A 13,723-nucleotide genomic window follows, 5' to 3' on the forward strand; every position below is an offset into this window, starting at 1 on the left:
AAGATTTAATTAACCCTGGAAGGGCTAGCAAGGCTCATAATATGGAGAGCCATGGTGATGATGCCTACTTGAGGTCAGCCTCCATGAAAGAGATTTGCTAAGTGGGGATGTAAATTTCCACTTAAACATTACTTTCCTATTACTGTGTAGAGGGGATTTCTGTTTAGATAACTTTAGATTGCTTGTATTTTGTGATATGTCTGTATTGTTTTGAAAAATAATTATGTATGTGTGGGGTTTTTTCCTTTTAACCTATTATGAAGTTTTGATTAGTAGGCTATAAATAAATATAATTCTTTTTTCAATAGTATGTTTAATCAGTTTATCCTCTAGAATCTTTCTAAGGTTTAAAATTCACCTTCCTCTAAGGCAGGGATGCCCAACCTGCCGGCCAAGGGCCGCATGCGGCCCAATGAAGTATTTTGTGCGGCCCCGTTCGAGGGCGATGCAGTGTTTTCCTCTGCTGCCCCCTTGTGTTTACTGTCTTGCGCATTTGTGCGGCCCCAGAAACATTTTTTTCGACCAATGCGGCCCAGGGAAGGCAAAAGGCTCTAAGGCCTATTTTTTTTTTTTATATCCATGTGGCCTTACTGTCAAAAAAAAGAAAATGTTGAAAATTTTTAATTCCACCAAACATTGTGGTAATTACCCATTGGCATTCTTGTCCTTTTTTATTGAGAAGCAACCTGTAGCCAGGGACCTCTGCTCATGGGGAAAGCATATCCTCCTTGTCCTTGGATGAAGCAAAGTTGCCTACATAGGCGCAAGGATTCTCTAAGAACAGTAGGACTTTAGTCCTCTGAAAACCCCATTGCACGTAGGATTTGGCTTCTACTAATATTAGTTTGTATGGAATTGAGGTAGCCCTGTGTGATGATGCTGATGTGGGAAATTCTGTGCACCTGTAGTGTATAGGTCTCGAAAGCTTTTAAAGCTTTAGTTACACTTCTCCAGTATGGGCTTTGTTCAATAGTGTCCTGTCTGAGGACTGATAATTTGATATTCTCACACTGCATCTACTATAGGTTTGCACCTTTATTGTCCATGTTGTGATTGACATGGCTGCAGGAAGGGAAGCAAGCAGACAGACAATGGCAGTATAGCCAACACAGTAGCATCAACTTAGAAGGTCAAGATGGAAAGGGGATGGCACCCAGCAATCTGGAAATTGTGACAAAGGGCAGTTTCTTAGCATAATGGAGAAGTTGGAGACCTGGATGTACTGGGAACAGCAGTATGCCTCATGAAAACCATGATCAAGAATTTCTAATTTGTGGTTGTGGAAGAAAGAGTTATTTTATTCACTGCCAGTTCTCATCTTACTCATCTCTTCTTTTCAGTTCCTGGAGGTAGCAAGACCGCACCTAGTCCGGGAGCATTGCAGCGGTCTCGAAGTGATGTAGATGTCAATGCTGCAGCAGGAGCAAAGGCTAGACATGCCAATGCACAGCAAGCTGGAGCAGGTCGTCTTGCAGCAGCAGGTCTTCCTCCAGGATCATATGCCTCATTAGGTAATAGAATTTACATAAGTAGATTTCCTGCCCCACCCTGCCCCCTGATAGGATAAACTTTGGAATTTTGAAAAGTAAACAAAGGAATCGTGGGATATCTTTCTTATGCAAGAAAACAGCAAAGGTGCCCGGTGGTGCTAAATTTCTTTATTAAGATTCGACATGTATGACTATGGCCTGCTCAGGAGTCTGATTTTTTTGTAAAGAAATTAATATCAACTAAATTATTAACTTTATTACTGTTGTTCTTGAAGTGAAATAAAATGAAATAAAAATACTTCTAAGAGAACTACTGCTTTCAGAGTCTTGAAGGTGGGACACATCCGAGGGAGAGCTGTTGTATCGGAGAGGGACGGTCACTGAAGAAGGAAAGCTGCAGGATTGGTGGTAGGCGATCTCAGGTTCTTCGTACAATTTCTTCAGATTCTGAAAGCAGTAGTTAGTTCTCTTAGTAGTGTTTTATGAATCACATTTTTATTTCATTTTTATTTCACTTCAAAAACAGTAATAAGGCTAATAATTTAGTTGATATTCATTCCTTTATAAATATCCAGACTCCTGAGGCAGGCCATAGTGGCCAAAACACATACATCTCGAGTCTTAATCATAATAAAGAAATTTAGCACCACAGGTCACCTTTGCTGTTTTTTGTGTGTTTCTGCCTCTGGAAGGTAGGATCTCCTGTTTTGTTGTGATATCTTTCTTATGCTCTAGAGAATGCATTTTACTAATATTGATCAAAGAAAATATGGTGCTTGATTTAAAAAGGGCCTATGTTTACTCTAGCTTTTCTCATATATGCTAAAGAGAAAGGCTGGCCTTAGCAAGGAAGAGCTATATAGAGTCCTTTCATCCTAGTGCTTTTAGGCTGTTATGTTGGAGATGCATGTACAGTTGCTGAAGTATGAAGTATTAACTCTTAATCCTAGCCTTATGGTGGAGTTGAATTTGCCTATAAATTGCAATAAAATAGGAAAAAATGATATTAAAATTATAACAGTTTGCCAGTTAACATTTATTATTTTTCTTCAACCTCTTTCCACTGCAGAGGTAATGTAAAAACCTTTTCTGAACAATACTTTTCTGGATTTGAGGGGCAGGTTTAGATAATTTCTCCAGAAATTTTTTAGTGATCATAGTGACAATTTTTTTTAATCCATGGTAACTGCAAAAATATATTTCTGGCTACTTTTGAGAAATGGTGATTTTGTTAAAAATATGGATTACCATATTGTTATGTCATAAGTATTTATTAATGTCTGCTCGCAGCTGCAACTTTACACATAATTCAATAATTCCATATCAGGTAGCTTTGTCCTCTTTATATCATGCCTTGCTACATATTTGGTGTCTGACCGGCACATCAATGAAAATCTTAACTGCATAGTAACACTGTAGTTGGCAGCAGATAAAGACCTGCAGCTGTCATCAAAGCCCCAATCCAGCCTAACCAAATCTGTCCAGCCATGATTAGGGCACAGACCATAGAAGTCTGCCTGGCACTGGTCTTGCCTCCCTATTACTGGAGTTGCCATCTAAGCACTGCTAAGTTTGGTTCCATTCTTTCCATGCAGGATTCCTTTGTATACTATTTATAGGTGTAGGCAGCAGTGTCTGCGGTTGACTTGTGAGCTTGAGTCTAATGGAGAGGGATTGCAGAGATGTATGTGATGTGCTATGTCTCAGCTGTCATGGGAAAGGTAAAAATGTGAAAATGTCTCTGGTTAAAAGATAGAAAATAGAGAATAAAGTTAAATGGCCAGTATTTTTGTTAGAGGATGGTGAATAGTAGAGTAACCTAGGCATCTGTACTGGGACCAGTGCTTTTTAACAGATTTCTAAAGGATCTGGAAATGGGAACGATTGATGAAATATGCAGATGACATAAAATTTAGAGAATGACACGGTGACAAAATTCATCACCGTTCCCGTCCCCGCGGATAACCGTGGGAAATAATCCCTTGTCATTTTCTAGTGTCTATTTCAACCTCAGTCCTTCTACACCAGCATTCTTCAAAGCAAAGCTTGCGGGTCAGTGGTTGTGGCCATTCATACTCTGATTCTTATGTGAGCCAAGGATAATGAAGCCATTGTGACATCACTGATGTGATTGGCTCTTAGGCACTGGTGGAATGAGGCATTATGACATCACAATATCTGCTCTGGATACCAGAGACCGTCATTCTGTAGTGTCTTTATCAACCTCAGTCCTTCTACACCAGCATTCTTCAAAGCAAAGCTTTGTGGCCATTCATACTCTGATTCTTCCCTCTTTCCTTAAAGAATAACATGAAGATGGTTTCCCGCGGGGACGGGAACGGTGATGAATTTTGTCACCGTGTCATTCTCTAATAAAATTATTCAAAGTTGTTAAAACACATGTATACTATGAAAAATTAAAGGAAGACATTGTGAGACTGGGTGCCCAAATGGCAGATAAAATGTACTGTATAGTAATTTGGATAAGTGCAACTATAATTTCTAGTTACACAATGCTAGATGATACTTAGAGGGAAAAGATCTATCTGTCAATTCAAGGAACAGTAAGGGTCATGTATTTTATATACCACCTTTTTGTGGTACAATCCAAAGCAGTTGACACATTTTACACAGGTACTTTGTCCCTAGTGGACTCAAAATCTGTTTTTCATCTGGGAAGTGGAGGGTTAAGTGACTTGGCCAGAGTCACAAGGTTTCCCTGGTTCTCAGCCCACTGCTCTAATCTTTAGGCCACTCTTCATTATGTTGAAATCTGTGTCGGCTAATAAAGCAAACAATATTGGAAATTTAAAAAAGTAAGAGAGAATCAAAGGATATCATTATGCCTCTGAATTGCTCTGTGATAACATCCTCACCTTGAATGTTATGTTCAATTCTGGTCATTGCCTCTCAGAAAAAAATATGGCAGAATTAGAAAAGGTACAGAGAAGAGCAACCAAAATTTTAAAGGGGGTAGAATAACTTGTATGAGAAAAGGCCTGCACAACTCAAAAATGATCTGGGGCTGCAACGAAGTTGGAAAATGTAGCAAGGGCTGCAGGTAGTGGCCATGGTTCGAGGCACCCAGAAGTGTGCGGACATTGCAGTGATGACATCATGCACATGCATGACAGCATCACGTTGCCATCCACACATGTTCAGAGGCCTTCCAGATGGGCCCTGAGACGCCAGGAGGGGGTGCCAGTAGGGAAGATGGCAGGAGAGAAGGAGAGGCACTAGTGCCAGCTGATTGCCTACAGCATTGTTTCTCAACTACTTCAAGCTAAGTACCCCCAACCACAGATCTCCCAAAGTCCACCCTAAACCCACCCAAGCTCTGCCCCAGATCCTGCCCCCTTTACTAATTGTAATGCAATTCTTTTCCTTTCATTTTTCATATGCACACAATACACACAGCAGATATAAATTCGCAAAACTGACATATTTCAATCACTATATTGAAAATAAAATCATTTTCCCTACCTTTATCTGGTGACTTTATTTTTCTGTGCTTTTAACTATGTTTCCAGGGCCTTCTTATCCATTGATTGTTTTTCTCTCCTTCACTTCTGCCCTGCATCCATCTTTGGCATTAACTTAACATTCCATTTTTCCATTTTTCTGCTTTCTTCTCAAAATCTACTTTTCCATGTCTTCTCTTCCCTTCCTATCTCTCTCTCTCTCTCTCTCTCTCTCTCTCTCTCCTTCCTTCCATCCCCATTTCCATGGTCTGACATCTCCTTCCTTCCCCCCCTAGTAGTCTGACATCTCTTTCCTTTCCCCCCTCCCAGTCCAACATTTCTCCCTCTTTTCCACCAGTCCAACATTTCTTTTTCTCTTCCTCCTGCATGCTTCTCCTCTGGTCCTCCTTCCCTCCCCTAACCAACATCTCTCTCTCCCTCTATGAGTCCAACTTTTCACTCTCTGCCCTCTCCCCCTTCCTCCTTGTGTGACATTTCTCCTTCCCTCCTTTTTGTCCTCCCCATCAATCTCACCCTGTCCGTGAGTCCAATAGTTTCTGCCTCCTGCACGCTTTCTCTCTCTATCCTTGCCTCTTCCCTTGAGTGGTATCCCTCCTTCCCACCCCCCAACCTAACATGCTCTCTCCCCATGCACCATCTCACCCTCCCCTCCAGTGTGAAGCACCTTTCGTTTCCCTCTCCTGCCAGGCCAGCAGCTTCTCTTCTCCCTTCCCTTTCCCTCCCCTCTTCCAGCAATACTCCTTCTCCCTTCCCTCCTCCCCCTGTCCATCAGTAATTCTCCTCCCTTCCCTTTTCCTCCTCCCCTGTCCAGCAGTACCTCTCCTGTCTCAAGCCTAGCGGCAGCTCATTATGTGCTTTTAACTTCGCCACACAGCTGCAGCTAGCATTAGTTTAGATGCAGTTTCATCAGGCAGCCTCGGGACCTTTGCTAGGCTGGCCTGTCTCGCATCATTGACGCGAGCTGGCCTAGGAAAGGCCCCGAGGCTGCCTGATGAAACCGCATCTAAACTAATGTTAGCAGTAGCTGTGTGGCGAAGTTAAAAGCCCACTGAGCTATCGCTACTGGTCCAGGGGTGGAGTGAGAAGACAAGAAATGCAGGAGTCCTGGCAGATATGTGATGGCAGCAGAAGGCAGGAGTCCCGGCATACGCGACAGTAGCAGGAAGTTTGTGATTTGTAAGTCTTCAGGCAGCCACTGCGCAGTGCAGGCCTGCCCCGGAAGTAGAATGAAGTGCTCCAGGGCTGGCTTGCTCATTGACGCGGCAGCTGCCCGAAGATTTAACATTAAAACACCAGGAAGTGCGGACAGTATAAGTTCACCCTGGTGCGGGCCACAGTGAGAGCTTTATCGGACCGCATGCGGCCTATGGGCTGTATGTTATGCAGGGTTGCCGTAGTGTGTTGCTGTATTTAGTTCAGGTAGTTACATAAAAATAATATTCTGCAACAAACAAGTTTGTTACTGGGTTAATACAATATAACTGTGATTAATGTTAGCAAGTTACATGCTCTTCATGAGTGATTCTGAAAAGAGATGTGGGGATCTATAATCCTTAGGAAAGCCCCCCTCCTCCCTTATTTTATGCTTAGATTCTTAAATGAACATAACTTAAATTGTTTTGGCTCCTGTTTATCTCTGTTTCTAATAAATCAAAAATGTTGTACACAGTAGCTGCAACTTAAATTTTTCTTAGGATTTTACTCTAAAAATGCTGCTAACACAATTTGTCAGAATGACACTGCATCCATGATTAAAATGAATTTGCAAGATGTTTTTCTGATGTGCTGCTTTATTCCCTGTAATGAGCATTTAGAAAGCCTATGCCGAACTCTTAGCACTGCAATACCTCACAGCTTGTACTTAAAATACCTTTTACAAAGCTATGGTAGCAATTCTCCTGTGGCAAATGTACCAAAGCCAATTTTTCGCAGGGGAATCACTGATGAGGTTTTGTAAAAGGGGAACCCCAGCCAGTCAGGTTTTCAGAATATCCACAATGAATTTGCGTGAGTTAGATTTGCATACCAAGGAGACAGTGTATGCAAAGCTGGCTGATGCATATTCTTTGTAGATATCCTGAAAACCTTACTGGCTGGTATTCCTACAGTACTACTCAAAACCTGAAACATATTGTTATTTGAGATATTGTTGGATTATCATGTATTCAAGCCACCATACAGAACAAAAAATAAAGACAAAAATGAATAAGAATAAGTGGGGGAAAACAGACCTCAATATACTAGGCTCTTCTGATTCATAAGAAATCTTAGAGCTCATATCATCATGGGTCTGTAAAAAAAACTTAACGTATATAGAAAAGGATCATTCAATCTTCAGCTTCCAAAATTGTTTGTAGCATACTAATTCAGAACAATAAATCATCTTTCATTAATTCATTTGGCTTGAACTGCATCTTTAGTTTGAGATGATTATATAAGCACACCAAGATCTTTATTGTTGAAATATAAAAGTCAGTATATGAGAGATTTATTGTTGTGAATTTGCAATCTACCAACAGTTTTGTAAGCTGAAGATTGAATGAACCTTTTCAATATATATTAAGTCAGTGGTCTCAAACTCAAACCCTTTGCAGGGCCACATTTTGGATTTGTAGGTACTTGGAGGGCCTCAGAAAAATATAGTTAATGTCCTATTAAAGAAATGACAATTTTGCATGCGGTAAAACACTTTATAGTTTATAAATCTTTCCTTTTGGCTAAGTCTTAATAATAATATTGTAATTTATAGCTAAAGAGACATATGATCAAGAAACTGTTTTATTTTACTTTTGTGATTATGATAAACATACCGAGGGCCTCAAAATAGTACCTGGCGGACCGCATGTGGGCCCCGGGCCGCGAGTTTGAGACCACTGTGTTAAGTGGAGTTTTTTTTACAGACCCATGATGATATGAGCTCTAATACATTTCTTATGAATCAAAACAGCCTAGTATATTGAGGTCTGTTCTCCATTTATTATAATTCATTTTTGTTTTTATTTGTTTTGTATGGTGGCTTGAATGCATGATAATCCAACAATATCTCAAATAACAGTACATTTCAGGTTTTGAGTAGTAGTATTTGGCTACCCAAAAACGTCTGTGTCCAGCCTTATTTAGTGGGATTCCCACAGGATAGGTTTAGGAAATTTGTTCTTTGATATTGAAATGTGCTTGGATTTGTTAACTAATATGTTGTGCTGAATCTATGAAAACCTTTATTCTAATACGTAAGTGTTACTTGTTCTTTGCTGCTCTGTCACTAGAGGATACTTCTGACAAGACTGATGGTAAGAGCTTCTTTCATGTTGGCTTATTTTTGTAATCCTACTGATACACTTGGGTTTGTGCTTGCATGCCATGTGCTCTTTCATTTTACAGAGTCCAAATAAAGAGCAGAGAAGTCCAGGTCTTCAAGCCAAAATAACTTTAATAACAGCCATATAAACCAAGTATTCACACAACTCAACATGGGCCCTGTTTTGGCTAAAAAGCCTGCCTCAGGAGCCCTTCTGAATGAATCATCAAATCATATATGATGCTAAAATTGTGTCAAAACCTCACAACAGACCTGCAAAGAAGTTTTCATTTTAACTTCTTTGCAGGTTTGTTGTGAGGTTTGATACAATATTAACATTATATATAATTTGATGATTCATTCATAAGGACTCCTGAGGCAGGCTTTTTAGCCGAAACACAGCCTGAGTTGAGTTATGTGAAGGCTTGGTATATATGGTTGTTGTTAAAGTTCTTTTGGCTTGAAGACCTGGACTTGTCTGCTTTTTATTTGGACTCTTTCATTTTACTATATACATGTAATTTATGATATGTGCCATTCTCTTTTTTGTTTTTCCTCCCATTGCTATTGAGTCATACATTGTTTTTCTTATAGCAAGTCTTTAGCATAAGTTTCTGTGTATGATGTGTGTTTAGTATAAAAACATGTTCACGTGATCAGTTCGCCATTCATCTTTGTGCCAGTGAATATTGTTTTTTCTTTTTCACTTAAACTTTCAAGAATATTTTATCTGTTTTATAATTTGTGCTCATAGACAGATATTTGCAATGGATTTTGAAAATTCTCTCTTAACCAACTAGGGTAAATCTTTTTTGATGTCTAATTTTTTCATGATTCAGAAAGATACTTCTTCTTTGGTCTAGTTTAATATGTTGTCTAGTTGATTTGTTAGGAGAGAGGGTTTGGCCCATGTTCTTAATGGCCAATCTTCTTTTTGGCTACTAGCTAATCTGGAATTGACCTTTCCCCAGAGACAGCAGGAAGAATGAACCACAAAAATGGGTGATGTCATCATGTACGTATGTGATAAATTTCATAGCAGGCTGCGGCTATGTAGGCCCCTTCAGTCTGTTTATGGCTGCAGTTCTGATCAGACTTGTTTTGACAATTTCTGTACCTTCCTTCTACATACAAGGGGTATTCAATAATTTATCTTCCTGAGTATGAAAGAAAGTAGCAAGCTTGTTGAAACAAGTCTGTGCATGTTGTGACATGTCTCAAGGTTACCCGTACATAGCTGTGGCTCAGTATGAGTCTAACATTCCAAGAAACAGGATATCAGGAGACTCCTCATGCAAATTAAGAAACTTAATTTTCTCTGACAGACAAATTAAGGTTTCCCGAATAGCTGAAGAATGGGCATCTCAGCAGGTACATTTTGAAAAATAATTCATAAAAAGTTGGGCATGTCCAAGGTTAGTGTAAGATGGGTTCAAAGAAAGCTGATGCCATGTAAGAAGGCCAGGAGGCTCCAGTGCTGTCAGGAGAACTTGGTGATGCTCCGTGAAGACCAAGTGGATTTTTTTTCATTGTTTGGTGACTGCAGAGGAGACTTGAGTCGAATATCACAGAGATCCTGAATGCAAAATGGAGTTAATGCAGTGGAAGCACAAGTCATCTCCCACCCCAAAAAAGTTTTAAAACAGAAAAATCTGCAGGCAAAGTCATGATGGGATGATGAAGGATTTTTGCTTCTGGAGTTCATGCCACACAAGACAAGCATAACCGGGGAGAGTTAACGCCAATATAATGATAGCTTTGTGGGAGTCAATCAAGGAGAAAAGACAAGGAAAACTCACAACAGGCGTGCTACTTTTTCACGAAGATGTGCTGGTATACATGTCACGACAATCATAGGCTGCTGTCCGAGAATGTGGGTTTCAGCAGCTTGAACCATCCACCCTATAGTCCTGACCTGGGTCTCTGAAATTATTTCTTGTTCTGAGTTTTGAAGAAATCTCTCAGTGGACAGAGGTTTTCCAGTGATGAAGACATCAAGGAAGCTGTGACGTCCTGGTTTGAAGGTCAAACTGAAGAATTATTTTCAAAGGGGTTAAGGTCATTGCAGGGAAAGTGGATGAAATATAGAGAGTTATCAGGAGACTATTGAAAAATAAAACAAATTTTTTTTTTTTTTTTGAAAACTCTTCTTTTCCTACTGAGGTAGATAAATTATTGAACACCCCCATACAATACTTTTAGCATATGATGTAAGGTTGAAATTTATGATACTAGATTGGAAGTTTGCAATCAACTAAATGATTACATAGAGACCAATGACTGCCTAAATGAGGCTGAGGGTGGTTATCGGAGGGGTAGTGTAATGGAAACTTTTTTTTATGAGTCACACTATGCCTAAAAATGTTCAAGGCAGTTTACAGTAGAATTTAAGGAGATAAAATTTAGTACAGTACAAGGATGTCATTGGAGATATATTTCAATACAGATTGAGCGATGGTACAGTACAAGAGGGAATAAACTAGTATTGTTGTAAGAATGGTGCTGTGAGGTATATGGTGGAAGTAGCTTAATCTAAAGGTCACATGGATGATGGTGTGCGTACAGGTATCATATTCTCACATGTGAATGACATCCATGGAACCTGATATGGACACTTCCAAGTTCACTGTCATTTAAAATTTTTAAAAGCAGTGCCCATAACACATGTGTCGGTGCCTTCCTGCCCAACATCAGTTCGCAGCACCATTAGCTCTTCGTTTTCCATGGAGCTGTGAAGCTGTCAGCATGTCAACCTTTTTACTATGTTGTTGGGTTGTTGTTTTTTGGTGCCTTCCCGTACTTATTTTTAATTGCTTTCCCTTATAATTTGTTGTTCTTATCCTGTTCCATTATTTTACTGAAGTTTAGCTCATTTTTCTCAACTTTTTTTGTTGTTTTTTTTACCTTCGAGCCACCATGAGCCATATTTTCCTCCTGAAAGTTGGACAGTTTTTGGCATCCTAGTAACTCAAGCTTCCTGGGCCATTGAACCCTTTGACTTAGTATCAAGTCTTTTTCTCCTCCATATCAAAGAGGATACCTAGTGGCTTTAAGAAATGTCCTCGATGTAATCAAGTCTATTTCATGTTCTGATCCACTTAATTGGTATGTCCAGTATCTGGGTCCTGAACATTGGGACATTTGCCTTGACCTGTGTCTCCATATGCAATAGAGGGCACTGAAAGCCAGAGAATTTTAGTTAAACTTTTCAGTACTGTATTGGCATCTGTATCGAGCATTTCAGGGGACTCTGAACCTGACACTGGCATCGAAATTGACGCTGAGTGCATCGATACTGCATCAGGCTACCTACAGAGGGCTACATCGTTTTCATCTATGCATTGAAGGATATGGCTTGTAAGAAAGCTAAGAACCACAAACATTCTTCTCCTTCTAGGCATGGCACTGCATTCTCCCAAATGTCAACTTCCTTGATGCATAGTAAGTGTTAATGCACCAATGATTGCTCTCCTTCCATCCAGCTGATGACTCATCTTGGCATGCCTTGACATTGAGGTCTCCCAAGCCCCGACATCCAGAACAGCAGACTGTTTCCAAGCCGATGTCTCTCCAGTACCGCCTCTCCAGGAGGAGTTTCAGGTTATGCTCAGACAAGATATTTTGCTGCTACTGCAAATGTATTCTTAACAGCGTTAAAGGCTTCCATGCCTTCCTCAACCCAGCCCAAGGATACATCAGAGCATTGATTGAGGACAAGCACCCCTACTCGGCATGGAGCATTGAGGTCAGCATGGACCACAGAAACATAGAAACATAGAAATTGACGGCAGAAAAGGGCTATAGCCCATCGAGTCTGCCCATACCAATGACCCACTCCCTGATTCTTACTCTCCTAGAGATCCCACATGAATATCCCATTTTCTCTTGAACTCTAACACGCTGCTGGCCTCAATCACCCTCTGAGGCAGCTCGTTCCAATGATCTACCACCCTTTCAGTGAAGAAGTACTTCCTCGCATCACCCTGAAATTTCCCTCCCCTGATTTTCAGCGAGTGTCCTCTGGTTACTGAGGGCCCTGTAAGACTGAAGATATCATCTTTCACCTCTATACGCCCAGTAATATACTTAAAGGTCTCAATCATGTCCCCTCTCTCTCTTCGCTCCTCCAGTGAGTACATCCGCAGTTTTTTTAACCTTTCTTCATACGTGAGTTCCCTGAGCCCCAAAACCATCCTGGTAGCCATTCGCTGAACCGACTCAATTCTCAACACATCTTTTTGGTAGTGTGGTCTCCAGAATTGAACACAATACTCGAGATGAGGTCTCACCATGGATCTGTACAGCGGCATTATGACTTCAGGTTTTCTGCTGACAAAACCCCTACGGATACAGCCCATCATTTGTCTTGCCTTGGACGATGCCTTCTCTACCTGATTGGCAGCCTTCATATCGTCGCTAATGATCACTCCTAAGTCACGTTCCACCGTGGTCCTGGACAAGGTTTCACCATTTAGTGTGTAAGTTCTGTGTGGATTTTTTTTGCCTAGGTGCATTACTTTACATTTTTTAGCATTAAAGTCATCATTAAACCATCAAAATCCAATCACAATCCACCCTACAGGAAAAGAGGCAATCGCAGCAGACAGAATTTGGACTCAATTCCCTAACATACAATGGTCAGAATTCAACAAATTCTACAAAAAATACAGCCATGCCTCCTGTGACCTCAACCATTGCCCCTCATATCTCCTTACCACCTCTAGTGTAAAATTCCGCACCATAACTCTACAATGGATCCAATTCACGCTCACAGAAGGCACATTCCCTGCTGACCTCAGCGAAATTGTCATCACCCCAATCCAAAAAGACCCAAAAGCACCACAAAACCTCCCATCTAACTTTAGACCTATAGCCTCAATTCCGCTATATGTCAAAATTATAGAAGGCCTAGTAGCCAAACTCCTCACCAATTACATAGAGGACCATAACCTACTCCACCCCATGCAATCAGGCTTCAGAACAAACTTCAGCACAGAGACACTACTAGGCTCCCTTATGGATACCGTCAGACAACAACTTAGTACAGGGAAAAAAATGCTACTCATACAACTGGACCTATCGGCGGCATTCGACCTAGTAGACCACAACATCCTTCTACAGATCTTAGATGCAATAGGCATCTCAGACAAAGTATACTCCTGGTTTGAAGGATTCCTAAAACTCAGAACCTACAGTGTAAAATCAAACAAAGAAAAGTCAGAATCCTGGTCAAACCCCTGCGGCGTACCACAAGGATCTCCACTATCCCCTACCCTCTTCAATCTCTACACTGCTTCTCTAGGAACGCATCTGGATAATCTAGGCATAACCTCCTATAGTTATGCGGATGACATCACCATCCTCGTCCCATACGATCATTCTAAACCTACCATGACAGACAAACTTCACCAAACACTTGAAGCAATCACAACCTGGATGGAAAATCAAAAACT

The 13,723-nt window shown here is 40.7% G+C and overlaps 1 protein-coding gene across 16 annotated transcripts in view; it reads left to right on the forward strand.

Annotated features, from left to right (window-relative positions):
* CLASP2 (cytoplasmic linker associated protein 2) overlaps nucleotides 1-13,723 on the forward strand; it is a 650,335-nt gene that overhangs the window by 312,033 nt on the left and 324,579 nt on the right. For all 16 annotated transcript variants that reach the window (XM_033930348.1, XM_033930349.1, XM_033930352.1 and 13 more), the window contains one exon: nucleotides 1,341-1,511. In XM_033930348.1, the coding sequence (XP_033786239.1) occupies nucleotides 1,341-1,511 (171 nt within the window). The remainder of the gene's footprint in view (nucleotides 1-1,340; nucleotides 1,512-13,723) is intronic.

Source organism: Geotrypetes seraphini, chromosome 2, assembly GCF_902459505.1.
Source record: "Geotrypetes seraphini chromosome 2, aGeoSer1.1, whole genome shotgun sequence".
Classification (NCBI taxonomy): domain Eukaryota; kingdom Metazoa; phylum Chordata; class Amphibia; order Gymnophiona; family Dermophiidae; genus Geotrypetes; species Geotrypetes seraphini.